The sequence below is a fragment of the Vanrija albida genome, assembly GCF_041260175.1.
Source record: "Vanrija albida strain AlHP1 chromosome Unknown contig_2, whole genome shotgun sequence".
In the NCBI taxonomy this organism is placed as follows: Eukaryota; Fungi; Basidiomycota; class Tremellomycetes; order Trichosporonales; family Trichosporonaceae; genus Vanrija; species Vanrija albida.
This window is the reverse complement of record NW_027191421.1, coordinates 699,024-724,926: the sequence shown is the minus strand read 5'-3', so window position 1 is coordinate 724,926 and position 25,903 is coordinate 699,024. Positions and strand designations below refer to the sequence as shown.

The following is a 25,903-nucleotide window of genomic DNA, read 5'->3' as shown; positions in this document are numbered from 1 at the left end:
CGTCCACAATATCCTATCCACTCCATACGCATCTATCTTGATGTCGGCTGGCTGTTGCCGGCTGCATCATGCATGTAGCTGTATTCTGGGTTTCTGGGCCGGTCGTGCCAGGGTCGCGTCGGTGCCGTCAGTGCCTCGCTCGTTGACTTTGAATTTGGTCCCGTCCCAAGTCGCGATCCACGCGTAGTGACGGATGCAGCGGGCGGCCGGCGTGCAGTCGTCGATGCTCGTCGTCGCCGCCAACTGACAACAAGGTCACTCAACCTTCTCTATTCCTCACAAAAGGCAAGACCACAACCATGTCCGTCTACGTCGGCGAATGTGCGTCCCCCCAGCGGGAAGCAGGAGCTGACGCCAGCCCGCGGCGAGCTGCTCGCATGGCTCAACGACCTGCTCGCGCCCAACGTGCTCACAAAGGTCGAGGAGTGCGGCAAGGGCGTCATCTACTGCCAGGTGGGTGGGCCAACAAGGGGGAGGGGCGCGCGGGCTGGCAGGCGGGTGGGCGACCTGCCCATCACCCAGCCCTCGCACCCGCCCGGGCCGCGAGTGCGCGACGCATGCTGACTGCGCTAGGTCCTGGACTCGATTTACGGTGCGTGTGTGTCGGCGGGCTGGGCGGAGCCAGCGCGCGGAGCTCGATGCCTGGGCCGCTGGGCACCTCGGCGTCGCTGCTGCGCGACCAGCTCGGCCCCGCTGCATGCTGCTAGCCGCTGCCCCCGCCCTGCCTCCCACCCCTCCCCCCCCACTAACCCCCCCAGGCGACCTCCCCATGTCGCGCGTCAAGCTCAACGCAAAGATGGAGTACGAGTACCTCGAGAACTTTAAGATCCTGCAGAAGGCGTTTGCCAAGCACCGAATCGACAAGGTGGGTGGGCTGGTCGGCGGGCCGGTGACGCCGGGCCGCCTGCGCAACATCGGCGTCGCTAACCCCTCCCCCCAGCCCATCCCCGTCGAAAGACTCGTCAAGTGCAAGATGCAGGACAACCTCGAGTTCCTGCAGTGGATGAAGAAGTTCTGGGACTTGAACTCGAGCGGGGCCGAGTACAATGCCGCCGCGCGCTCGGGCGGCGTCGTGGCCGCGCCCCCTGCGCCGACGCGTGCGCCTGCCGCCCGCCCGTCGGCTGCGCGCGCGGCAGCCCCTGCGCCCCGCGCGTCGAGCGCCGGCTCCAACGCCCAGGTCCAGCTCCTCAACTCGCAGGTCCAGGAGCTCCAGGCGACGTGTGAGGGGCTCGAGAAGGAGCGCGACTTTTACTTTGCCAGTGAGTGCGACGCCCGCGGCCCGCGCAGCGGGCGGCGGGGGTGGGGTGGGGGGTGGCTGCCGAGAAGCGCGACGAGTGGTGGCATGCCGAGGTGGTCTGAGGGAGGCAGGTTCGCCTCGCCGAGCCAGACCACCGAACACGTTGCTGCCTTCGATCACCTCGCCGAGCCTGACCACCGCACCGAGCCTGACCACGCTGACACCCCCCAGAGCTCCGCTCCATCGAGCTCATCGTCGGCGACAGGATCAACCTCGACGACGTCGACCCGTCTGAGCGGGAAACGCTCCAGAAGGTCCAGGAGATCCTCTACCAGACCGAGGACGGCTTCGAGGTGGGTGTGGAGGGGGCGGGCGGGTCCTGAGGTCCCCGTACTGATGACCCGCTCCGCCTCGCACTGCACGTCGTCCGATCTACTGACACCACACCCAGGTGCCCGAGGGCGAGGAGCTGCTCGAGGGCGACAGCCACCACCTTGACGACGAGGAGACGTTCTAGAGCGCCCGCCCCACGCTTGTTCATGACATAATATCTGTTTAGTCGCCATCTTGACGTTGGCATCAAGGCGCGGCGATGTAGCCGTCGTGCCGGTACGAATGCATGAGTGGAACGAGACGAGCGAGCGTGTGAGCGTGTGTCTGAGCGTGTCCGAGCCCGCCGGCAATGAAGAGGCTTGGGAAGCAGGCCTGGGAGCACGGTGACACACGGGCGCGGCGCGCGGGCTGACCGGCTGACCAGCCGGGTGAGGAGCCACGAGCCGGCCTGGCACGTCTGTGGGAAGCCTCCACACGCACCCCGCTCGGCTCGCCAGAGACGTGCTCCCGGCGCTGAGCGCGACCGGCTGAGGAGCCGAAACGAGGTGTGGCGGATACCCGGCTGGTGTGAGCGTGACCTACGGCTCGCGGCAGTGGGTCGGTGGTGGCGCGGCGCCAAGCCAGCCCCCACCGACGTGCGGCAGCCCGGCTGGGTGTAAGCGAGCTAGCTTTGTGCGAGCGAGCATTGTGCGTGGGTGGGTGGGTGAGGGGGTGCGAGTGCATGCGAGGTGAGGTGCGCTGCGAGCAATCCAGCAGCGTCGAGCAGCGCGCCTCGCCTCGCCTCGCATCCCATTCCGCAACCGCGCCCCGGCCGTCTATTTATGCAGCGGCATGCACTCGGCATCTCGGCCGGCCGCATGCTCGGCGGGTGCGTCGCCGCCTCGGCCTGAGAACGGGTGTAGTGTGCACAGCGGAACCTTGTGCGGCTGCGCCTGCGTCATTGCAGCACGCTCTCTGGGCGCTGATTGCACGATGCACAATGACATGCCGTCATGCAGCGCGCTCCTTGCTCGGGCCGTAGCCGAGACGCGGCCGTGATTCGTCGGGCTGGAGGGGTGCGGGTGCGGGGGTGGGCTGCTCGAGTGATCACATGGGTCGCAGGGTCGCCGAGCGGTAGCGAGGGGGGCTGGGGGGGCGGAGGGGGAGGAGGGAGAGGAGGGAGCGAGGAGCAGAGAGAGAGAGAGAGAGCTGGCTGACTGACGCATGCAGAGAGAGAGACAGACTTTGTCTACGACGACGAGCGCCAACGACGACGCTAGGCCGCAAACTGCAACCCCCGCACAGTTGCGACCCGTCCACCCGACCCCGTCAGTCGCCAGGTCGCATCGCCACGCCCGCCCGCCGCCCACAACACCCACCCACCACTCTTTTCTCATTCGGCTCACATTGCACCATCCCGAACAACAACATACACCTGCTCGCTGCCTCCACGCCTGCATCCAACACACCCAGCACACGCATCCAAAGCCAAGCACAGCCACAGCCCATGCCGCTGCAACCGGATGCACCGGCTCCACCGCCGCAGCACGGCGAGCCACCCGCCGGCCCGGCACTCGGGCCAAACCCGAGCAGCTCGAGCGAGTACCCCGACCACGCGCACGGCTTCAGCGCCGGGTCGAGCCGCGCGCCGTCGCCCGGCGTCAACGTCAAGCGCGCCCGCTCGCCAGAGTACGACCAGCTCGACGTAAAGCCCAATCTCCAGCAGCGGCGTGCGAGCGCCAGCGCGAGCGGCGCCGGCACGAGCACCAACGGCGCGAGCACGCCCCACGCCAACGGGAGCGCGGCGGCGACCCCGACGCAGGGCCCGAAGCGCGCGGCCCAGGCGTGCCTCCGCTGCCGCAAGCAAAAGCTGCGCTGCCTCGGCGGGTGGCCGTGCAAGCGCTGCGTTAAGAGCAAGAACAAGTGCGACTTTGGCGGGCCGGCCGGCGCGCCTGGCGCCAGCGCTGCTGCGCGCGGGCCGGGCGGCACCGACTCGGCGCAGCGCATTGAGAATCTCGAGGCGAGCGTCGCGACGCTGCTGGCGGGCATGAGCGGGGCTGCGTCGGCCCCGTTCCCGCCGACGCCGTTTGAGGAGCGCGCGAGTTTCGGCGGCGGCGGCGAGAGGGCTCCGCCGCAGTGGAGCAGTGGGTTTGACGGCGCGCCGGCGCCGGCACCGCGCTTCCCCCGCGCCGACGTGCCGCTCGCGTCGCCGACGACGGCGTCTGGCCAGCACGTGCACTTTGGCAACTCGCCGTACGGGATCCCGCCGAATACCAGCCCCGGGGCGTACGCGTCGAGCAACAGCGCGTTTGGCCCGAGCCCGACCGCGCACGCCAAGAGCGAGGCCGGTGCGAGCGACACGAAAAAGAAGGACAGGCGGGTCCCGCGCCACGGGCCAAAGGGCGAGGACCGGCTCGCCGCCGTCGACGGCGGCTTTGAGGCCCCCTTCAAGCCCCTCGTGTACCAGCCGTCCGTGTGGGATAACCGCGAGGTCTCGCGCCGCACCAGCCCGCACCCGAGCACGTCGGGCATGAGCCGCGCAGGCAGCAGCGCCGACGAGCCCGGCGCGCTGTATGATCTCCCGCCGGCGCTGCGCCGCGGCCACGACGACCCCATCACGACCGACATTGTCGACGAGCGCATGGCAGAGTTGCTGTTTACGTTGTGAGTGGCGCAAGGGCCTGCCTGTTGGGGCAACAGTATCTGACACACACAGCTTTGTTCAAAACTGCCACCCGTTCATGCCGATTATCGAGGTGGCCGATGCCGACGCGTTCCATGTCATTCGGCACCAGTCGCCGACGCTGCTTTCGGCGATTCTCGCAATTGCCGCACGTTTCTATGTGCGCTACGAGGAGCGCTTCCCGTCGCCCAACCTGCCGTCCATCGCCCCGGGCCTGCCGGCGCGGCTCGCGTCGCTCGCCCAATGGCACCTCGCCCAGACGCTCCTGCGCAAGCAGCAGGCGCTGTTTGACGTGCAGGCCGTGCTGCTGCTCGCGGCGTGGGGGCTCGAGAGCGGCGGCCGTGGTCCCGATGCGTGGATCGTCACTGGCCACGCGTCGAGAATCGCCCGCCGACTCGGCATCAACCGCGAGCTCACAAAGGCCGCGGCGGCGGCCCGCATCACAAGACCCCACACGCCTGAGTGGAACGAGCTGAATGCGTACGCCCCGAAATGGCGCTCTTGGCTCGGGTGGTTCACCTTTGACGGCTTCCTGTCTCTTGGGTTCGGACGCCCCCAGTCGACCCAGTTTGACACTGTGGATGAGCAGGGCTTCCTCAACCTCCGGCTCGCGCAGCCGCCCCCCGTGCCCGGGACGCTGGCCGCGACGTCGCTGTACGGCGACGCGTACTTGTCCAGCCAGGTCGAGCTCACGCGCATCGGGCGCGACCTTATCAACTGGGGCGATGCGCTGCGCGAGCCCCGCTCCGACCAGGAAGACGACCTGCGCGCACGCGACCTGAGCCTCAAGAGCATGCTCAGCGAGCTCAACGGCAGACTCGACGACTGGTGCAAGCGCTGGATCTGGTCGAGCTCGCACTATCTCCCGTACCTTGGCCCTTCGGCGCGCATCTGCAGACTGCAGGCCGAGCACATGCGCCTGTGCCTCAACTCGTTTGCGCTCAACGCTGCGCCAGAGGAAGACAAACACGTAGCGGACTCGCTGTACCGCGGGCTGCAGGCGGCGATGAGCACGATCCAGACGCACCACGAGAGCTCGCAGACGGACCTGGCGCTGAGCTTTGCGACAGACTACCTGACCATCACGCTGGCGCAGGCGGCCGTGTTCCTGATCCGCATCGCCAAGGCGCCGGCGTCGGTGCAGATGGCGGCCAAGGTCGACCGGCCAGTGGTCACGCACTACCTCAAGATGAGCATCGACGTGCTCGAGGCGTCGGACCTGAGCGAGACGCGGCTGTCGACGTACTTGGCGCGGACGCTGCGGGATATCTCGCGCGCGGCGAGCATCCCGGGCATCACCCCGCTGGACGGGGACGAGGCCGAGGGGGGTGGCGTCGAGACGCGCCCGCCGAGCGCGCAGGGCGTGGCCCCGCCGTCGCAGGACGCGTCGGCCAACGGCCTCGCGCGGGCCGGCGGTGTCCCGCTCGGTGGCGCCGCGCCCGGCGTCATGACGCCGTACGGGCTGGAAAACTACCTCATCGATTCCAACGTCGACCTGGGGTACCTGCTCGGGCTGCCGGGCGACCCGACGGGGATCATGGGCCCGGGGGGCATGATGCCTGCGTTTGGGGGCGAGTTTGGGGGGCCGGCGTTTGCTCCGGGCGGCGTGGCGATGGGCATGTAGGCGAGCTGTCGAGCGACCGCGCAGCGGGCGCGGGGCGGCCGTGGTGATGCATCTAGAGTGGCGCGAGCGGGGTGTGAGCCGGGTGCGTTGCAGCCCGGCGACGAGGGGCGCCGCCGATACGAGCTGGTCATGGCGACGAGGGTGAGCCGCCCTGACCCAGCACTACATGATAAGATCGGTGCGGGGCAGCAGCTCGGCAGCTGGCCCACAACAACGGACGTGAGAAAGCAGATGGGCCGTCGCCATGGAAGGATATGCATGGCAGTGGTGGGCAGGTTAGCCATACTACGTGCGAAGCCCGAAAGACGAGGCTGGGCCGGCTGGGCCCACCCTCTGCCGTGGCGCGCCGCGGCGTCCACGAACGCTGCCCTGAGGTACCCGCGTGAGCTCGAGGCCAAAAGACTGTATGCATGTCGGTCGCTGCGAGCTGCGAGCCGCGACGGTTGGCTGCGCAGGCAGTCCTGGCTGGCCGCCGAAAGCGATGCTGGCCGCGCCACCGCCGTCACCCGCCCGCCCGCCCAGCCTTTTTCCGGCGCTGTGTAGCGCGGCGTCAGCCAGACGCGATGCCCGCACTGGCTGCCCACAAAGTCAGTCGGCCGTCACCAATCTCACTTCACCATCACACCGCTCACGCAGCACCCACACACGGCATGCTCCTCCGTGTACTGCTGCTGTGCGCGCTCGCGCTGCAGCACGCATGCGCGTTCGACCTCGCCCTGGGGCTGCGGCCGAGCCGCGCGCCGGCCCCGGCGTCAGAGCACAATGCGCCGGGTTACGCCATCACGTCGCCGCGGCCCGGCCAGAACGGTGCGTCGGCGTCGGCCTGCCTCCCGCCGCGCAGGCCAGCTGCCCCCCCCCCCCCCCCGCGCCCGCTCGCTCGCTGACGCTCGCTCGCAGCCGTCCTCAAGGCAGAACACGCCGTCCCAGAGTTCACCGACACGGTGACCCACCTCGGCAGCCTGCCCGTCGTGCTCCGCCTCCCCGAGTCCGCGCCGCCGACCCTCGTGCTCAAGCTCGGGAGGCCGGGCGAGCCGGCGCGCGCGTTCCTCTACGCCGCGCGGGAGCCATGTACGTCGGCGAGCTAGGGCCTACCCCGCTAACCCTAGCCTTCAACCCCAACGAGGCGCAGCTCGAGCGCGGCACCTGGCCCGGCAGCTACCGCGTCGCCTTCTCCTCCTTCGCGCTCGGGAAAGAAGTCTTCCCAAAGGGCACCTACCAGCTCACGCTGCACGGCGGCTCGTTCCACGGCGCCGTGCTCGCCACCTCGGCGCCCTTTGACATCGTGTACGCCGACCCCCGCCGCCTCACGGGGTGGCGGTACGCCCTCTTCGTGGCCACCATGGCGGCGACGCTCGCCCTGCTCGGCAGCTACCCCTGGCCCATGATGCTGCTCCGGCTCGCCGCGCGCGCGGGCAGGGCGGTACTGGCCGGCCTCAAGGCCGCGCTCCAGCCCCTCGCGCGGCCCGCCGCTGCCGTCGGCAGGTGCGTCGCCGTGCCGTTTGCCCGTGTGCCCCGCTTGCCGTGCTGCGCGGCGAGGAAAGACCACCCAAAGTGCGAGCACTGCGGGTGCAAGGCGTAGCGGGCGGCGCGAACTCCAGCGCTCGATGCCCGCCAGTCGTCGGCTTGCTCGCGCTGCCGTGCTGCTGCCCGGCGCCGATGCCGTCGTCGGCTTGCTCGCGCTGCTGCGCTGCGCCGCCGTGCCGCTGCCAGCCGCGCCAGCTCTAGATTCACTTGTCACTGCGCCGGAGCGCGTGCCCGCGGCCCCGCTGGCCAGCATGCTCGCTGCCCCGCTGCCCCGCCCTGTTGTACACTACCCACATGTCATTTCTCATAGACTGCATATTCCTGCTGCTTGCCGCTCCTGCCGCTTCTGCTCCACTCCCCGCCCTAGCTGTAGCCCCTCGCCTAGCTGTAGCCGCCCGCCTTCTTGGTCGCCGCGACGCCCGTCGCCGCAGCCACCTGCTTGGTCATGTCCGCCACGAGCGACCCAATGTCCGTGCCAATCGAAACCACGTCAAAGCCCTCGGCGAGGCGCGTCGCCGCCGAGTCGCCGTTGACGCAGAAGATGGCCGCGGCCTTGCCAGCAGCCTTGGCAGCCGCGAGGATGCGCGCAATGGCCGCCTGGTGCTCGTCGCCGCCGAACGGCACGCCCATCGACTTGGACAGGTCGAACGGGCCTGGAGTCAGCTATCGGCGCGTGCTTGCGGCGACTTACCAATGAGGAGCACGTCCAGTCCAGGCACCTTGGCAATCTCCTCGACGTTCTCGACGCCGGCGCGCGACTCGATCTGCACCATGACCACGAGGCTCGCGTCGGCGGCCGCGCCGTAGTCGGCCTCGGAGGGGTACCCGAACGCGTGGCCCGTGTAGATGGGGCCGAAGCCGCGCGTGCCGTTGGGCGGGTACTTGTTCCACGAGACGATCTTGCGCGCGTCGTCCTGGGGCGTGGCGTCAGCGGGGTGGTCGTGGCGGCGCGACGCAGTCGCGGCGGCAAGGGCTGGGGACGCCAGTGTCGGGGGCTCCGGCGTGATGAACGCAGAGGCCGACCGCCACGCGCGCTCCAACTCGCCGGCCACTCCGGTCCGACAGCGCGGCCCCGCTCCCCTTCGTTGCCCGGTGGCCTCCCCACTCACCGCAGTGTGACACATCGGCGTCATGACGCCGTGGGCGCCGGCGTCGAGCGCGCGCTTGACCATCCACTCCTCGGCGTTGGGCACGCGGATGATGGGCGACACGCCGTTGGCCGAGAGGGCGTTGCAGAGCTAGGCGAGAGTCAGCGAGCGAGCCACAGCCACAGCCACCCCACCCACCTCGTAGTAGTCGCCGTCTGTGATGGCGCCGTGCTCGCCGTCGACGCAGGCCCAGTTGAAGCCCTGGATGCCGGAGACGGCGCGGACGACGTGCGGGCCCGGGAAGCTGCCATCAGCGTCGTCGTTGCACCCACTCACGTCAGCCAGAAGCCGATGCCCTTCTGGCCCGAGGCGAGGGCGTTCTTGAGGTGCGTCTTGGTGGCGAGGGCGGCGGCCATGGTGGGGTGTGCTGTCGAGGTGATGGTGGAGAAGAGAGAGGGGAGCCGACCGACACGAGCAGCTTATGGGGGGCCCGGGACGATGGTGAATGCCGGACTGCGTGATGCCGGCCCGCGGGCCAATGTCGGCCCGAGGCGCGCGCGCGAGGCGACGAGTCGACCGCGCGGCTGGTCCGGCGCGGCGTCGCTGCTGCCCGCTTCGGCGGGCGGCTGTCGTCGTCTACACGGCTCGCGGCTCAGCGCGGCTGGGCTCGGGAGGGGCCAGTCGCCGCGACGAGGGTATCGCCGCGCCGGCGGTAATGGTGCATGCGTTGGCGGCATCGCGGCTTTGTGGGTGGGCGAGTGGGCGACTGGTCTCCGCCGGACTGGTGTCCCCCGTCAACGCGGCGGCACTTGGCTTGCCTGTGGGCGTCGAGCGCGCCTGCTTGATGGGCACGCACAATGCCGACGACCTCGACGACCCACTCATGCATGGTGGTTAACAGACGATTGCCGCTGCGCCGGAACGCAGCCGCCCACGCCCGCGCCAATCTCCCCCAACGCGGGGCCACGCGTTTTTTTCCTGCAAAGTCGTGATGGCCACCCACCTCGACTCGAGCCACCGACCAACCCACCACGATGGCGACACAGGCCCGCACAACCGCCTTCATCGAGTGGTTCACCGCCGCGGGCGGGTACGTCAGCCCGTCTGCCTCGCTGCGGGACGGTGCGTGCGGTCCGCGACCCCGCTGACATGGCAGAAGCGCACGGGCTCGGGCTGTTCGCCGCCGCGCCCATCGCGGCCGACGAGCGGCTCATCTCGACGCCCTTCGCGCTGGCCATCACGCCGGCGCTGGCCACCGTCGCGGTCGAGCGCGTCACGGGCGTGCCGGCCTCCTCGCTCGTGTTCCCCGACGGCGCGCGCGCCGGCGAGAAGTGGAACGAGCGCATGCTCGCCGCCGCGTATATCGGCCTGCACTGGGTCCACGAGGCCGAGGCGTGAGTGTGCGGAGCTGGAGACGACTGACCCCAGCCCGGCGGCGCTCGCGCACTACCCCTATGTCCGCGCGCTCCCGCCCCCTGCCGAGCTCACCACCCCGCTCTACTTCTCGGAGGACGAGCGCGCGCTGCTCGCCGGCACCAACCTCGCCGGCGCGGTCGCGGACCGCGAGCGCGAGTGGGGCGAGGAGAGCGCCGCGCTGCGCTCAGTGCTCAAGGAGGACGGGCTGACATGGTGCGTTGGGCAGGCGACTCGGCTGACGACAGGGAGCGATACCTCGCCGTCGCGACGTACCTCTCCTCGCGCGCGTTCCCCAGCCACCTCCTCAGCCTCCCCGACGGCCAGGCGCAGGCGCCGTCCACTGACGCAGAGTCGTACCCCGTGCTCATCCCGGGTCTCGACCTGCTGAACCGTGAGTGGCGGGCGGGGCGGCTGACTGACGGCAGACACCCGGGGCCAGCCGATCCTGTGGCTCTCGTCGCGCATCACGCCCGCGGCTGACGCCGCGGACGCCGACGCCACCCCCATCGAGGCCATCTCGTTCGTCGCGCCCGAGGCCATCGACGCCGGCGCGGAAATCTTCAACAACTACGGCGCAAAGTCAAACGAGTCCCTGCTCCTCGGCTACGGCTTTGTGATCGACGGCAACCCCGACGACACCGTCGTGCTCCGCCTCGGCACGGGCGCGCTGCCGGCTGACGCCAAGGCGCGGCTCGACGCCAAGGGTCTGGACGCGGGCGAGCGGTTTGCCGTCGGACGCGACGGCGAGCTGCCCAAGCAGCTGCTCGAGGTCGTGCGCGCCATGCTGGGCGAGGACGAGCACGACCACGACCACGACGACGAGGACGACGAGCACGCGTGCTACGAGGCCGAGGAGAAGGGGCTGAATCTCGAGCTCGACGTGCTCGGCATGCTGGGCCAGATGCTCGAGGATAAATTGGCCAAGCTCAAGGCGGGGGGTGTGGCGCCGGCCGACGCAAAGGTTCGCGCCGAGGTCGCGCGCCTCGTCAAGGTGTACCGCGATGGTGAGTGGGTGTAGTGGCGCCGCTGACGCCGCAGGCCAGGCGGATATCCTTACGGCCGCGCTCGACAAGCTGGGCGAGCGCGTCGACCGCATCGAGGGTCTTGTTGACGAGAGCCCTGGGTGCGGGTGTGGGTGCTAGGGGCGGCTGCGCGGGTTATTATCGGTGAAGCGATAGCATAAGCATGTGTCATTGGGTTTGGGGTTGGATCGGGTCGGGCTTTAAAGTCGGTGGTGTCGGTCAATGGTGGCATCGTGCAGGCAGCTCGACGCGATGTCGGCTCGAGGCGATGGCGGTGCGAGGTGCGACTGATACGAGGGTGGGTGCAGCGAGCAGCAGCAAGCATGCGTCAGAGCCAGGGTATGCGTACTCAGCAATGTCCGTCGCGCAGCATCGCTTCGGTGCAGCGAGGTGGAGGGGTGGCGGCGTGCCGGCCGTCGCAGCGGTGTCCGCCGCCAAACCCACCCAACCCACCCCGGCGACTTTTTGCTGGACCCACCCTCGGCCTCTTTCCGAAAGGAGCCGAATGAATGCGAGGGCACATGACTGTTTGGCCGTTTGCCCCGTTTGCCGACCGGATTGTCTGGCCGCGGACAGCGGCGGGGCGTGTACTCGGGTTGCTCGGTCGTGCGCCGTATCGTGCGGTGCGCGTCCAGTGGAGGCAGCAGCACGTCAAGCGAGCGCGCTGGCTCGAGCCGGAGCCGATGACGCTCGGCTGGCCCGACTGTTGCAAGGCCAGGTGGAGCGCTTTTCAACGCAGCACCCATCGCGCCGACCCACTTCTCGTCTGCACCTCCCTTCACCCCACAACAATGCCACTCCCAGGCGGCATCTACGTCCCCGTCGTGACGTTTTTCGAGCCCACGCGCGCGCAGGCGCTCGACTTGGCCAGCCATGAGCGGCACGTCGAGCGGCTCGCGGCGGCCGGCGTCGCGGGCATCGTGGTTATGGGGAGCACGGGGGAGGCGGTCACGCTGAGCCGGGCGGAGCGGGATGAGGTGGGTCGGCGTCGAGCCTGGCGCCAGCCAGGCGAGCCGCGCCTCGTGTTGCTTAGCTGACACTCGCCGCTCCGGCCACTGCCCGCCACCCCCCGCCGCCTCGCTCCGCCCACAGCTCGTGCGCTCGACCAAGGCCACCCTCGCGCGCGCCGGCTCCCCGGCCCTAGTGATCGCAGGCACCGTCGGCGCCCAGTCGACCGCGCAGGCCATCGAGCTCTCCAACGACGCGGCAGCCGCCGGCGCAGACTACACACTCACCCTCCCGCCGTCCTACTACCCTGGCGTGATGACCGACGACGCGCTGGCAGCCTACTACGAAGAAGTGGCGGGGGCCACGGGCATCCCGCTCATCGTCTACTCGTTCCCCGCGGCCAGCGGAGGCATCAACATGGACGCCGACCTGCTCGCGCGGCTCGCGCGCCACCCGAACATCGCGGGCGTCAAGCACACGGACCACGACGTCGGCAAGATTGCGCGCGTCGTCGCGGCCACGGGCGCGGACTTCACCGTGCTCGGAGGGGCGACGGACTACCTGCTCGGCACGTTGGCGTACGGCGGCCGCGGGGCGATCACGGGCCTGGGGAACATCGCGCCGAGGGCGTGCGTGCGCGCGTTCGAGGCGCACGCTGCTGGCGAGCACGAGACCGCGCTGCGTTACGCCGCGGCCGTCGCCACGGCCGAGGGCGCGTTCGTCAAGGCCCAGCTTACGGGCTTGAAGTGGGGCACCGTGTGGGCCGGCGGCTTTGCCGAGGACGCGGCGCTAGGCCGCCGCCCGCTGCCCCCGTGCCCCGAGAACATGCGCGCGTGGGTGCGCGCCAAGTGTGAGGGCGTGCTCGCGCTCGAGAGGGAGCTCGAGGCCGAGGGCTGGAAGGGCAAGGGGCCGCAGTGAGCGACGACGGACACTAGATTATGATATGCACGTATGATACACGCGTCGCAAGTAGCGGCTAGGCGCATCCAGCGCGCACAGACTCGTCGTTGAACACCGATGTGGCTGACGCGCCGATCCGCCTCCCGACCCCGACCCCACGCCATGACCGGCAAGGTGCTCACCCCGTCCCCCAGCCCGCATATCAACCCCCACCCCCTCCCCCCGCAACATTATTCTTGCATCAACACGCACTCCTTTGATCTCCAACCCACGCCCCCTACTTGTCCTCCATGTCGAGCACACACCGGATGCAGTCGCCCGAGTGCATGTCGTCAAAGCCCTTGTTGATGTTGTCGAGCGTCTCGTGGTGAGTCACAAACTGGTCAACCCAGAGCTTGCCGTCGAGGTAGTCGCCAACGAGGCCGGGCAGCTCGGTGCGGCCCTTGACACCGCCGAACGCCGAGCCCTTCCAGACACGGCCAGTGACGAGCTGGAATCTGCACGTCAGTGAAAGCGCCCACCGCGCAACTCACGGTCGCGTGGCAATCTCGGCACCAGCCGGCGCAACACCGATAATGTTGCACACACCCCAGCCCTTGTGGCACGACTCGAGCGCCTGGCGCATCACCTGCACGTTGCCAGTGCAGTCGAAAGTAAAGTCGAGGCCGCCGTCAGTCTTCTCGATCAGGTAGTCGACAACGCTCTGGCCCTTGGGCAGGTCAAGGGGGTTGATGAAGTCGGCTGCGGCCGCGTCAGCAGTGCCTTCAACAGTGCCTGTGGGCGTGCCGTCGCACTCACTGGCACCAAACTTCTCGGCCCACTCCTTCTTCTTGGGGTTCGTGTCGATGGCAAAGATGCGCGTGGCCTCCTTGGCACGGGCACCCTGGATGACCGAGAGGCCGACGCAGCCGATACCGAAGACGGCGACGTTCGACTTCTCAATGCCAGGCGTCTTGGTAGCGGCACCGTAGCCAGTGGTGATACCGCAGCCGAGGAGACAGGCCTTCTCGAGCGACGCCTTGGGGTCGACAGCGACCACCGAGTACTTGGACACGACAGTGTACTGCGAGAAGGTCGACGTGCCCATGAAGTGGAAGAGGGGCTTGCCCTTGCAGGTGAAGCGCGACGTGCCGTCGGGCATGACGCCCTTGCCCTGGGTAGCGCGGACTGAGCTGTCAGTGGTGCCCACAAGGCCGCTCGCCACTCACCAGCACCACACAGGTTGGTCTTGCCGGAAAGGCAGAACTTGCACTTCTTGCACTCGGCAGTGTAGAGGGGGACGACGTGGTCGCCGACCTTGACGTCGGTGACGCCGGCGCCGACCGACTCGACGATACCGCCGCCCTCGTGGCCGAGGATGACGGGGAAGGCGCCCTCGGGGTCCTTGCCCGAGAGGGTGTAGTCGTCGCTGCGGCGTGAGTATGGGCACTGTCGCGGTCGCCTAGTCAACATACGTGTGGCAGATACCCGAGCTGCGGCGTGTCAGCAGAATGCTCGTCGCCACCACCATCCGCGACGCACTAGAGGATCTTGATGCGGACCTCGCCATCCTTGGGAGGCGCGACCTCGACAGTCTCAATCGAGAGGGGCTTGCCTTGTGGGGTCAGTAACTGCGCTGGCCTATGCTTGTAGCTCGCAGTCGTGTGCACCGCTACTCACCAGCCTCCCAAGCGACGGCGGCCTTGCAGGTAATAGTCTGAGGAAGGGGGTCAGTGTCCTTTCGTCGAACAATCCCAGTCGCTGGCAGCTGCTATCGTCGCTGCTGTCGAGGCTATGACCTCTTGCTTGCTTACCTTTCCCTCGGTGGACGACATGATGTGGATTATGCAAATGAGGTATGCAAAGGTGTGAGAGAGAAGGAAGTGGGCACTGTTAAGAGGGAGCGTGGTGGTGCCAAGGTATGACACTTGCAGGCAAACTGCGAGCCGACAGGGACGACGCCGACGAGTGAGTGAATGGCCCGGTCCGTGTCGGTCGGTCAGTCAGTCGGTGGAGTGTGTCGCCCAGTAGCCGTTGCCGCCTGGCCGCCTGCCGCCTGCCGCCGCACGCCGCAGCCAGCCATACTCGGATTTTACAACGCCGCGCCTACTTTCAACGCCTCCACTTTCAACCTCCACCTCCACCGGGCCATCTTCATCAGCACGACACTATGGCTTTGCTCATCGTCATCATAGAGACATCCCGAGATGGAGGTAGATAAAGGGGATGGTTAGAGCCGCGCGCGACGAGTCGTCGACGCGACCTTGCCTCCACCCCTCATGCAGAATAGTATAGGAGCGGGACTGCGTTCTTCATCTCCACATGCCTGCTCCACCCCTCCTACTGAGCTACTGAGCTACTGCAGAGTCAACCTCCACTCTCTACTCCGCCACGTGGGGAGTCTATTACCTCCCCCCTATTTATTGAAATCGTTCTGTGGGGTCTCCACATTAGGTTTGACAGCGATTAGCCCTGATGTGCGTGTCAAGGTGGGAATTAGCAAAGTCAGGGGAAGGGCAGGTGGTAGCGGGCAGCGGCGCGGGCGGGCCAGCACTGCACATGCCATGCCGCACTCGCAGCGACCGACGAGGCCAACAAAGCAAACCGTGTTTCAACAACGACCAGCCAGCCAGCACTCACTCACTCACACACACTTCACACTTCTGCCAGCAACGCATTCATCTTCATTCCCCTTCCCCCCCATTGCGACGATAGATACCACACACATGCTCTAACGAACACCCATCAACAATGTCCACAACATCCTCAAACCACCCGCACTTTAACCGTCTCGCCCTCGCGGCTGCCCTCCTCGGTGAGTGTGACCACCGCACCACCCAGTCACTTTCCTTCCCTCGTTGCGCACCTCGCACCCGCCCCAGTCAATGCTCACACCAACCCCTCCCCAGAGTACGACAACGATGAGGAAGACCCGTATCGCGAGTATGTAGACCACAAGCGGTCGGCCATGTTCCGGCCATTCTACAAGCCCAAGCTCCCACCCCTGCAGCACGAGCTCGATGCCGAACGCGATGACCGCCAGCGCCGCTCCATAGTTAGGCCACCGCACGGCCGCCATCAGAGTGGACCCAGCGGCAGCGGAGACTGGGACAGTCAAGACCAACACGAACCTGTCCAGTTCCCGCAGGACGGCGACCTCGTCGACGTCGATCGCTGGGGCTTCCCTGAACCCGCACCCGCCCGGTCTGCCCAGTCGATGGATGTCGAGCGTATCCAGGACAACACCGAGCGCCGGATGCCCCATACTCGAACAGTGTCATTCTCGGCGGTACCCGATGCTACACAGCCCGGTGACCGCGCCCGCTCAGTCTCGATCCACCTCGAACGCTTCGACAGCAGCGACGGCGACACGATCGAGGGGCGCGTGTCTGCAGGCGCCGACAATGCGCTTCGCGACTCGGAGCGGGTTCGCCGTCTTGCAGACCAGGGCGGTGCGCCGACAGACTCGCCACACGGCCGCAGACCTAGCTCTATCGCCCAGCTGCAGCTCCAGGATGGAAGAGGAAACCCAGTCATGGTGCCCATGCCGGACTCGCCTTCGTTCGCCCGCCCCGGCTCCTCACTCAGTGGTCACCGTATGTCGGCGGTTCAGTCGCCCTCTCGACTTGACCCCGAAGCAGAAGAGGAAGAGATTCTTCGCAACCCATTCGAGTTGCCCGCACCTCCACCAGAACTCGGCTCCAGATTCGACCCCAAGACTCTCGATGCGCAGCGCAGGTCTATCGACCTCTCCCGCCTGTCGCTCGAGAGCGGAGTCCGCCCATTAATGGATGAGCTGAATGCTGCCGGTGATCAGGCCTCCGTCCGGCCTTCGCTGGAACGGCGAGCTTCGCTGGTGTACAGCGAAGACGGCAACCTTACGAACCGTCAGTCGGTCCACGACGACCCCGACGTCGTGCCATCGAGGATCTTCACCGACATCCCATCAGCGGAGGAGTATGGCCGACCCCTTCGGCCTCCAAAGTACCAGTCGCATGCGCTTCTCCTCCGCCGGCAAGAGCTCTTGCGGCCCAAGACGCTCATCATGCCCTCATTTTTGGAAGGCACGGAAAAGCAGCAGCACTCGGTCCACGTACCTGAGGGCTTTACTCTCGGCGAGAAGCCTCTGCCTGCCGATGCGCGAGCTTCCATCTTGAACATGGGCATGGGTGTGCCTCTCAGCCTCAGTCAGCGAACCTTCCGCAGCAGTCTGATGGTTGGTGGGCAGCGGGAAGAAGCCGAGTTCTTCGCTGGTCAGGCTGCCGAGGAGGGAGAGATGTACCACGCCCCTGGCCAGCAGTATGAGGACGAGCAAGAGCTGCGAAAGCCGGGGAAGCTTTACGTGAGTTGCGGGTGTCACCGGCGTGCTGACAAGGTGCCAGGGTACCAGTCTTATCGACCAGCTGGAGAACCGCAAGCTTCAGCTCAAGGGAAAGCAGCGCGTCTTTTACGGCGATGGGCGCCCTTCCATGATGTCTCGCGCAGGCCCCGACGCCCGTGCCTCGACTCTTATCGACCCAGAGGCGTTTGCGGACCCGGCCTTCCCAGACCAGAATGCCCCTGGTACTCCTCCACGTCCTCACAGCTACGCACCGGGTTCTGTCCCTCTGCTCAGCGTTCCGGACGGAGATGGCGGAAACACTCAGGACAGACTCGTCAAGTCCCGCAGCGTGTTTGGTGTCGACACTGTCTGGGAGCGTGAGATGGCCAAGCTCAAGACCATGCAGGAGGCTGAGCAGCGGGCCAAGGAAGAGTTGGACGCTAGGGAACGCGCAAAGAAGGAGAAGGCCGACAAGAGGAAGAGCCGTTGGGGCAAGACCAAGAGCACCATGGATCTCGACCAAGTGGCAAACCTCGATCCCAACATGTCCACAGGCGAGCTTGCGCCGCCTGGCCAACCCTTCGCGGATTCATACGACTCTCCCGCCAGCTCTCGACTGTCGGTTGTCGAATCCCACAGCCGCCAGTCTTTGGTCGACCCAATTGCCAAGGCCCGCATGTCGATGGGCACGGACCCGCGCTTATCGGCGTACAACCCTCGCACATCTGCATACGACCCGCGCATGTCGACCTACGACTCTCGCATGTCCATGGCCCCGCACCACGAGGATGTAGAGGAGGTCATGTCAGAGCAGGACTCGCAGGCAGACGACTCTCCCAAGGCTGCCGACCGACCACCCACGTTAGTCTACTCGCCGTCGGAAGCGGCAGCGATCGACCTCATGCCGACGGAGCAGAAGCCAGCTGAGAGGCGACCTGGAAGCCGACTCGGCGTTGGAGATTGGTTCCAGAGCAGCGACGAGGGCTCTGACGATGACGAGCCTCTTCGTGAGACAAAGCGCAAGTCTACCTTGTCCACCAAGACCCCAGTGTTCCCACCCCCACCTCAACTGCCTTCCTCTTCGGTTCTCCATGCCGTAGCCGCTCGTGCCGACGACGGTGATTCTTCAGACGAAGACTTACCGCTTTCGAAACTCCGCTCCAAGGCCATCAACGACGAGAGCTCGGACGAGGAGGTTCCTCTTTCCCAGCTCAAGAACAAGGACTCGGACGCGATTCAAATGACGACCAAGAAATCGCCGCCAAAGCAGTCGACGATCCGAGCTGTCAACCCTCCTCAAATTGCAGTCTCTCCTACCTCACCAGGCAAGGAGGCGAACAGGGACGAAGACGACGACGAGCCTCTCCTTATTCGCCAGGCGCGCACGCGATCCACTCTCTTCCCCCAGGAGACTCCTGAGCGCACTGGTTCAGCGGCGCCATCGGCACAGACTGTCGAGGAGATTGAAGACGACCTTCCACTGGCGTGGAAGCACGCTGGCGCCGCTCAGAAGCAGCACCAAGCCAAGCAGGCTGCAACGAGCACATACGACCCCATGCGTTCGACAATGATGAGCGTGCCGGCGGTGCCGCCGACATACCCCTACGGCGCGTCACCGTACGGTGCTTCGCCATATGGCGTCCCGCAGTCCATGTACGGCATGCCGTCGCCGTACGGCCACATGGGCATGCCCATGGCTCCGGCAATGAGCCCTATGGGTATGCCCAGCCCGATGGGGATGCCGAGCCCCATGGGCATGCCTAGCCCCATGGGTATGATGCCTCCTGTGCCACCCGGCATGCCGTTCCCGACGTTTGATGCGCCAGACCCCGGTCGCAACATTGACGACTGGCGTCGCCAGGTGATTGTTCCGGTTGCGACTGGCTCTGGACAGACCGAGTCCAGCCGAGGATAGAGGGCGATGAAGGACACGACACGACCACTTTAGCATACTGTGTCTTGAGAGATACAGCCGATGGTGTAATTTAGATGTGCATAGTAGAGAGTAGGATGCCCATCCTTGGACAATATGTGCAGTGATGCATACAGCATATGGATCGCCACAATGGCTTTGTCGTGAGAACGAGCTGATGCCAGCATGCCGCGTGAGTGAGCTAGTGCCCAGCGAGTGATGAACGAGCCAGTGATGGACCCTAAGGTGAGACAAGGAGATTCACGGGGCCGTGCCTTGTTACGATCCTGGTTTTGACTGCCAAGTGTCAAGTCGTCAGGGCCGCAAACTTGCCTCCAACGGGTCACGTCGATGTGTCGGGCAGTTAGTTGGTCGTTCGGGCAGTTAGTTTGCCGTCGTCGCGCGCGCGCGGGCCTTTACCTTCCTCCTTCCTCTTCATTGTCCATCACTCTGCTCTCCTCTTCTGGCTGGCTGGCTGGCTGACAGCACAATAGACACTTAGAACTCTTCCACTTTCCCTTTCCCCCTCTTCCTACTTCCCACTTCATCAGCCAGCTACATGCAGAGCGGGCATTCCGACCCTCACCGCCACTGAAAGCTCCACCCCACCCCCCCAAACCATCATCGGCATACCGCGCTCCCGGACAAAGGGCGCGCCGTCCCTTCGTCTCACCCTCAACAATCACAACCACGACTCGCGCCTCGACGACATGGCCTCAAAGTACGACGTCGAGGCGGGCACCCTCGCAAACGGGTCACGCTCGGTGCGGCGCCAGCTCAGCGGGCGGCGCGGGCGCTTGCTCCTTGGCGCGCTGGTCATTGGAGGTGTGATCCTTTACCTCAACGGCCCGGGTGCGTCCTCCCCGCCCCACGGGCACGGCACCGTCGTCGTCCCCGACACGGACGGCAAGCTCGGCGGCGGCGATATCTGGGACTCACCGACCCCCGAGGAAGACTCGGCGCCGACGCCGGCTCCGGGCAAGTCCGACGCCCGCCCGCTCGGGGAGCACTACATTGTCGACAAGTACGGCGACCACTTTTTCCCGCACCACACGCGCGAGATCGCGCCAATGCACCCGCGCAAGACGGACCTCATGGACCCGGCGCTGCTGTTCCCCGAGGTGGACGACGCCTGGCTCAAGCCGCCTGCGGCTAACGCGTTCCCCGACGAGCGGCTCCGCGAGATCGTCTCGGAGGAGCAGGCGGAGACCTCGCCCGTCAAGGGACTCGAGCTGCCGGCCGACGCGTTTGCCAGTACCTGGAAGGGGCCCGAGAGGTGGGACGCGCCGCGCGGCAGGATACAGGACATGCAGTGGGCCGGGTTCAAGAAGGCGCGTTCGGGCTGGGAGAATGACGCGCAGAAGAAGCTCCGTGAGGAGCGCCGCGCCGCGGTGAAGCGTGGATTCGTGTATGCGTGGCAGGCGTACAAGGACAAGGCATGGGGTGAGTTGGTATGCTGGGGGTTGAGCTGACGCGCAGGACATGACGAGGTCAGGCCGTTCAGCGAGTCGACCAAGGATCCTTTCAACGGGTGAGTAGAGACGTGGTGCGGTGCTAACGTGCAGGTGGGGAGCGTCGATCATCGACACGCTCGACACGATTTTGATTATGGGCCTTAAGGAGGAGTACGACCTGTGCAGGCCGCACATCAACCAGCTCAACTTCCACTGGGTCGGTGGCCGCGACTGGAAGCGGTCGTACGTCGCGCCCGAGTCCGAGACGGACCACAATGGAAAGCCGTGGAGCGTCCCGCGTGACCCGGCGACTGGCATGCCTGTGTTCGAGACGGGTATCCGCTACCTTGGCGGCCTGCTCGGCGCGTACGACCTCACGGGAGATAAGCTCGTTCTCGAGCGCGCCGAGGAGCTCGCGGGCATCCTTGCCCGCGCGTTCAACACGCGTTCCGGTCTCCCTCAGGCCAGCCGGTTCGACCCGGGCCAGGCGGGTGGCGTGTACAACCTGGGCTCGGTGTCCCCCGCCGAGGTGGGCAGCATGTCCCTCGAGATGACCCGCCTCAGCCAGATCACAGGCAACCGTACTTACTTCGACTTGGTGCAACGCGTCACCGACTTCCTCGACGAGCACGTTACCCCGCGCGTCAAGCACCACCCGCTCATCCCGATGCACTTTGTCCCCGACGCCAAGACGCCCATTGAAGGCTCGTACTCGTTCGGCGCCATGACCGACTCGTACTTTGAATACCTCATCAAGCAGTACAAGCTCATTGGCGGCGGTCGCCTCGGTCACCAGTACAAGCGCCTGTACCAGGACTCGATTGACACTGCGCGCCGCATTCTCTTCACCGACATTGATATCCTCGACACGCACGACCTGTTCACTATCGGCAAGCTCGAGGGCGGCAGGCTCAAGCGCGAGACTGAGCACCTCGCATGCTTTGCCGGCGGTATGCTCGGCATGGGTGCCAAGCTCCTCGACCGCCCCATGGACATGGACTCGGCGCTGAGGTTCACCGCCACGTGCTACTGGCTCTCCGCTGCCACCAAGACTGGCATTCAGCCCGAGCTCGTTCAGTTCTACGACAAGGATGACGCAAAGCTCTTTGTCAACAAGACGCGCGACACGGAGCGTATTGTGCATGCCCCTGCCGTGGTACCCGACAAGGACGCCCGAGAGTACGACTACAAGGTCATGTTCCGCGACTACAAGGGCCAGTGGCTGTTCAGTGACGACCAGACCCCGGTTTCAGAGAACAGCGGCCGCCAGGGTAACAAGGCGCTCGAGTACTACCGCTACCTAAATGGCGAGGTGCCCGGCGCCCAGCGCGTCACGCCGTACTACATCAACCGCCCAGAGACGATCGAGTCGGTCTTCTACATGTACCGCCTGACGGGCGACCGCAAGTGGCAAGACAAGGGCTGGCACATGTTCCAGCAGTGGATGAAGACGGCCAAGGTCCCGGGCGGCATCTCGAGCGTGCAGAACGTCAACGCCGACAAGGTCATCTACGGCGACAACATGGAGAGCTTCATCTTTGCCGAGACGTTCAAGTACCACTACTTGCTGCAGAGCGAGCCCGACTTTATGAGCCTCGACGACTACGTCCTCAACACGGAGGCCCACCCGTTCATCGCGACCGACGACATCAAGCCCGGCTCGCAGGGCTTCTGGACACCGCCGGAGAGCGAGCCCGACCTCGGCGAGCGCGGCGAGGGGACCGACACCCAGAAGTGGATGCGCCTCACCGAGCTCGACCGATACCGCACCCGATACAAGCACGCTGGCGTTGGCGGCGTGCCCCCACCGATCGGACGTCCTCCGCGTCCTGGGGGCGGCCGCCAGCCGGGCGGAGGCATGGGCGGCGGAGGCGGCGACCCAAACCACCGCCCACAGCCGCCACCCGATTTCAAGCTCAACCAGTTCTAGACGACCCCCATACCTCCCCAGCTGTATCTCTAGAGTCCATGCATCTTTACGACAACATGTGCGGCAAGATTCTGCTCAGGTGGATCCAGTTGACTGCAAACTCAATACATTTTCAAAACTCTACAACGATCCTCTGATCATCCCACATCAACAACTCGTGCTTAGAGCTTCGACTTGAGCGAAGCGCCGGGGGCAAGAGTGACGGCGGCGTTGGAGATGGCAACGGCGTTGCGCTCCTTGACCTTGACGTTGAAGATGACCTTGTCGCCCTCCTTCCACATCTCGGTAACGAGCGTCTCGCCGGGGATGACAACACCGGCGAAGCGGACCTTGATGTCCTCGTAAGGGCCGAACGTCTTGAGGACGTGCTTGCCGGCAATGCCGAACGAGCAAAGGCCGTGAAGGATGGGCTTGGGGAAGCCACCAATCTTGGAGAACGAAGGGTCGATGTGCAGGGGGTTGTAGTCACCCGACAGGCGGTAGAGAGCGGCCTGGTCCTCCGACGTCTTCTCCTCGACAACAGCGTCGGGAGCACGCTTGGGGGGGACGTTGGCGGCGGTCGAGGCACCGCGGTCAGAGCCAGTCTTCTTGCCGCCGAAGCCACCCGAGCCACGGAGGAAGACGGTGCCCTCGTTGACGAAGATGAGCTCGCCAGTGGCCTTGTCGTGCGTCTCGACGATCGAGGTGACGGCAGCGGCCTTGCCCTTGTCGAGGACCTCGCGGAGACGAACAGTGCTGACAAGGGTCGCCTCGGTGGGGATGGGCGCCTTGATGGCAAGGTACTGCTCGCCGTGGAGGAGAGTAGCGGGGTTGAAGTTGGGGACAAAGTCGAAGCTGAGGCCAGCCTGGGCCTCGAACTGGGGAATGACACCAAAGGTGGGGAGGACGGCGAAGTTGTCGGCGTTCTCGTAAGTCCAGTCGAGCTCCTTGGCCTTGGCACCAATGCCGAGGTTGTAGAGGATGACGTCGCGGGTGGTGTAGGAGAACTCGGCCTCAGTCTTGGAGTTGCGCTTGGCCTCGGCGACAATCTCGGGGTCCTCAGGGTCAACGTAGTCCTGGTCACCGCCGGCAGCGGCGTCGTCCTCGACGTTGTCGAAGTTGGCCATGAGCTGCTGGAACGACTCGGCAGGCGACGAGGGGTGAGTCGACCTGTCGTCGAAGGTGGTGATCTCCTTCCACTTGGCAAGGACCTGCTCGGGGGAAGCAACGTGGTTGTTGGGGAAGGTGGTGCCGTAGCTGCGCTCCCAGCGGACCTGGGCAACGTAGCCACCAAAGACCTCGTAGAGGCCAGCGGTCTCGGTGTACTTGTCCGAGGTGAGGTAGGCAACGACGGGGGCGACAAAGTCGGGCTTGAAGATGGCAACCATCTCCTTGGTCCAGACAGTCTCGGTCATGGTGGTACCGGCACGGGGAGCAATCGAGTTGACAAGAATGTTCGACTTCTTGCCCTCGACGGCAAGAGCCTTGGTGAAGCCGATGAGGGCAGCCTTGGCAGTGCCGTAGTTGACCTGGCCGTGGGCACCGTAGATGCCGTTGGGCGAGGCGGTGACGATGATGCGGCCGTACTTCTGCTCGTGGAAGTAGGGCCAGACGGCCTTGGCGCACTTGTAGGTGCCACGGAGGTGGACAGCAAGGACCTGGTCCCACTGCTGCTGGGTCATGTTGACAAAGGCCTTGTCACGGAGGATACCGGCGTTGGCAACGAGGATGTGGACCTTGCCGAAGGCGTCAATGGCAGTCTTGACAATGCCCTCGCCGTCCTCAGCGGACGACACGGCGGCGACGGCCTTGGCACCGAGGGCCTTGACCTCCTCGACGACCTTGTTGGCGTTCTCAGCGCTGACATCGTTGATGACAACGTTGGCACCGAGCTTGCCGTAAAGAAGGGCGTAAGCGCGGCCAAGACCGGCACCGGCACCAGTGATGATGACAGTCTGGCCCTTGAACGAGACGGGGGCGCCCTGGGGGTTCTTGGGGAGCTTGGGCTGGGCCTCAACAACGGCAAGCATGTCCTCGGCACCGGCGTCGGTGGGGTGAGTAGCGTTGGTGAAGTCCTGGACCTCCTTCCAGCGGGCCTCGACGGCCTCGACGGTGAACGAGTCGTCGGTCTTGTAGATGACACCCTTGGTGCGCTCCCAGCGGACCTCGGAGAAGAAGCCGGCTCCGACCTCGAAGATGCGGCCAGTGACATCGGGGCCGTTCTTGGAGGTAAGGATACCGACAAGAGGGGCGATCCACTCGGGCTGGAGAGCCTTGAGGAAGTCGGGGGGCATGACGGTCTCGGTCATGGGCGACGCGGCAAGGGGGACGATCGTGTTCGACTTGATGTTGTACTTGACGCCCTCCTTGGCGAGGGTGCGAGAGAAGGCGACGAGGCCCACTGTGTGGGTGTCAGGTTGGCCCGGCAGAAAGAAATGTGTACTCACTCTTGGCAGCCGAGTAGTTGACCTGGCCACCGTTGCCGTAGAGACCAGCAGGCGAGGCAGTGTTGATGACACGGCCGAACTTCTGGGCACGGAAGAGGGGCCAGACGGCCTTGGTGATGGAGAAGGCACCGGTAAGGTGAACGGCGACGATGATGTCGAACTCGGCGTCAGTCATCTTGCGGAACGACTTGTCGCGGAGGATACCAGCGTTGTTGATAACAACGTGGACGGTGCCGAAGGCCTTGACAGCCTGGTCGACGACGAGCTGACCCTCGGTGACCGATCCGACGGCGGGGACGGCCTGGCCACCGGCTGCGGGGTGTTAGCTGATGCACGTGCTGGCACCCCGGCGGCGCGACGCGGCGTGGGAGCCGCCATCTCCAACTCACCCTTGACGATCTCGTCAACGACCTTCTGAGCGGGGGCGAGGGCGACATCGTTGACAACAACCTTGGCGCCGCGCGAGCCGAAGAAGTGCGAGTATCTGTGAGGTTCGCGCCGAGTGTGTGAAACGAGGCGTTGAATAGACGTGTCCGGTTAAGAGGAAGCGACTGTCAGCTCCATCGCACCTCACCACCCATTCCCGGGATCGCCATCACCCCGAGGTACTCACGCCCGGCCAATGCCTCCACCGGCACCGGTGATCAGGACGACGAGGTCCTTGAAGTCGAGAGGAGCAGCGGCCATGCTGGAGACTATACTATTTGTGTACTAGGGGAAAAAGTTGGCAAGGACTACAGGTGGTGACGACGTGGAGTGCGACGCGTCTAGTGTGATGGGATGGGGGGAATCAGCCAGATGGAGATGTCTCTGGGTTTGGGCCAGATGGAGTGGGGACTGGACTGAGAGAGTGGGAGAGAGTAAAGAGTTGAGAGAGGAGAAGAGGAAGGAAGAAAAGGTTGTGATGGCGAGCGCCGTGGTGTGGGTTTAGTTGGTTTGCCGGGAAATGCGGCCATCCAGAAGACCGGCGAGCGTCAATGGCGGCGGTGACTACAGCGGGTGGTCCACAGTGGCGCCAGTCTTACCCGGCCATCAGGTAGCCGGCCAACGACCACCACTGCAGCCACGGCCCAGCGCCAATGACGTGGCCGCACCATGCACCGTCCATGGCCAAAATGACCGACCCC

General features: G+C 65.7%; 10 protein-coding genes across 10 annotated transcripts; 7 read left to right on the top strand and 3 right to left on the bottom strand.

The window, feature by feature from the left end:
• Positions 1-299: 299 nt before the first annotated feature.
• Positions 300-1,754, top strand: BIM1 (microtubule integrity protein mal3; the record flags this gene model as incomplete). Its single annotated transcript, XM_069350526.1, has 6 exons — positions 300-321; positions 359-457; positions 759-865; positions 941-1,259; positions 1,469-1,590; positions 1,689-1,754. 6 exons carry the CDS (start codon positions 300-302, stop codon positions 1,752-1,754), a joined length of 735 nt encoding a protein of 244 aa, XP_069210912.1.
• A 1,302-nt stretch (positions 1,755-3,056) lies between these two features.
• Q8F55_001910 (uncharacterized protein) lies at positions 3,057-5,856 on the top strand (the record flags this gene model as incomplete). Its single annotated transcript, XM_069350525.1, has 2 exons — positions 3,057-4,213; positions 4,266-5,856. 2 exons carry the CDS (start codon positions 3,057-3,059, stop codon positions 5,854-5,856), a joined length of 2,748 nt encoding a protein of 915 aa, XP_069210911.1.
• A 650-nt stretch (positions 5,857-6,506) lies between these two features.
• On the top strand, positions 6,507-7,435 carry Q8F55_001909 (uncharacterized protein; the record flags this gene model as incomplete). Its single annotated transcript, XM_069350524.1, has 3 exons — positions 6,507-6,663; positions 6,754-6,924; positions 6,963-7,435. 3 exons carry the CDS (start codon positions 6,507-6,509, stop codon positions 7,433-7,435), a joined length of 801 nt encoding a protein of 266 aa, XP_069210910.1.
• Positions 7,436-7,761: 326 nt separating this feature from the next.
• Positions 7,762-9,357, bottom strand: Q8F55_001908 (uncharacterized protein; the record flags this gene model as incomplete). The annotated part of the gene is made up of 5 exons (XM_069350523.1): positions 7,762-8,033; positions 8,072-8,294; positions 8,490-8,618; positions 8,667-8,772; positions 9,278-9,357. 5 exons carry the CDS (start codon positions 9,355-9,357, stop codon positions 7,762-7,764), a joined length of 810 nt encoding a protein of 269 aa, XP_069210909.1.
• Positions 9,358-9,502: 145 nt separating this feature from the next.
• Positions 9,503-11,026, top strand: Q8F55_001907 (uncharacterized protein; the record flags this gene model as incomplete). The annotated part of the gene is made up of 6 exons (XM_069350522.1): positions 9,503-9,590; positions 9,625-9,862; positions 9,897-10,097; positions 10,130-10,275; positions 10,310-10,888; positions 10,923-11,026. 6 exons carry the CDS (start codon positions 9,503-9,505, stop codon positions 11,024-11,026), a joined length of 1,356 nt encoding a protein of 451 aa, XP_069210908.1.
• Positions 11,027-11,697: 671 nt separating this feature from the next.
• On the top strand, positions 11,698-12,772 carry Q8F55_001906 (uncharacterized protein; the record flags this gene model as incomplete). The annotated part of the gene is made up of 2 exons (XM_069350521.1): positions 11,698-11,883; positions 11,999-12,772. 2 exons carry the CDS (start codon positions 11,698-11,700, stop codon positions 12,770-12,772), a joined length of 960 nt encoding a protein of 319 aa, XP_069210907.1.
• A 259-nt stretch (positions 12,773-13,031) lies between these two features.
• On the bottom strand, positions 13,032-14,568 carry FDH1_1 (formate dehydrogenase (NAD+); the record flags this gene model as incomplete). Its single annotated transcript, XM_069350520.1, has 8 exons — positions 13,032-13,251; positions 13,288-13,495; positions 13,553-13,921; positions 13,963-14,162; positions 14,209-14,226; positions 14,276-14,348; positions 14,414-14,450; positions 14,548-14,568. The coding sequence occupies 8 exons, from the start codon at positions 14,566-14,568 to the stop codon at positions 13,032-13,034; spliced, it is 1,146 nt and encodes a 381-aa protein (XP_069210906.1).
• Positions 14,569-15,484: 916 nt separating this feature from the next.
• On the top strand, positions 15,485-18,969 carry MPP10_1 (U3 snoRNP protein; the record flags this gene model as incomplete). Its single annotated transcript, XM_069350519.1, has 3 exons — positions 15,485-15,548; positions 15,643-17,075; positions 17,116-18,969. 3 exons carry the CDS (start codon positions 15,485-15,487, stop codon positions 18,967-18,969), a joined length of 3,351 nt encoding a protein of 1,116 aa, XP_069210905.1.
• Positions 18,970-19,676: 707 nt separating this feature from the next.
• Q8F55_001903 (uncharacterized protein) lies at positions 19,677-22,350 on the top strand (the record flags this gene model as incomplete). The annotated part of the gene is made up of 3 exons (XM_069350518.1): positions 19,677-20,409; positions 20,446-20,497; positions 20,532-22,350. The coding sequence occupies 3 exons, from the start codon at positions 19,677-19,679 to the stop codon at positions 22,348-22,350; spliced, it is 2,604 nt and encodes an 867-aa protein (XP_069210904.1).
• A 161-nt stretch (positions 22,351-22,511) lies between these two features.
• Q8F55_001902 (uncharacterized protein) lies at positions 22,512-25,463 on the bottom strand (the record flags this gene model as incomplete). Its single annotated transcript, XM_069350517.1, has 4 exons — positions 22,512-24,730; positions 24,777-25,088; positions 25,166-25,260; positions 25,390-25,463. 4 exons carry the CDS (start codon positions 25,461-25,463, stop codon positions 22,512-22,514), a joined length of 2,700 nt encoding a protein of 899 aa, XP_069210903.1.
• Between the last annotated feature and the right edge of the window lie 440 nt (positions 25,464-25,903).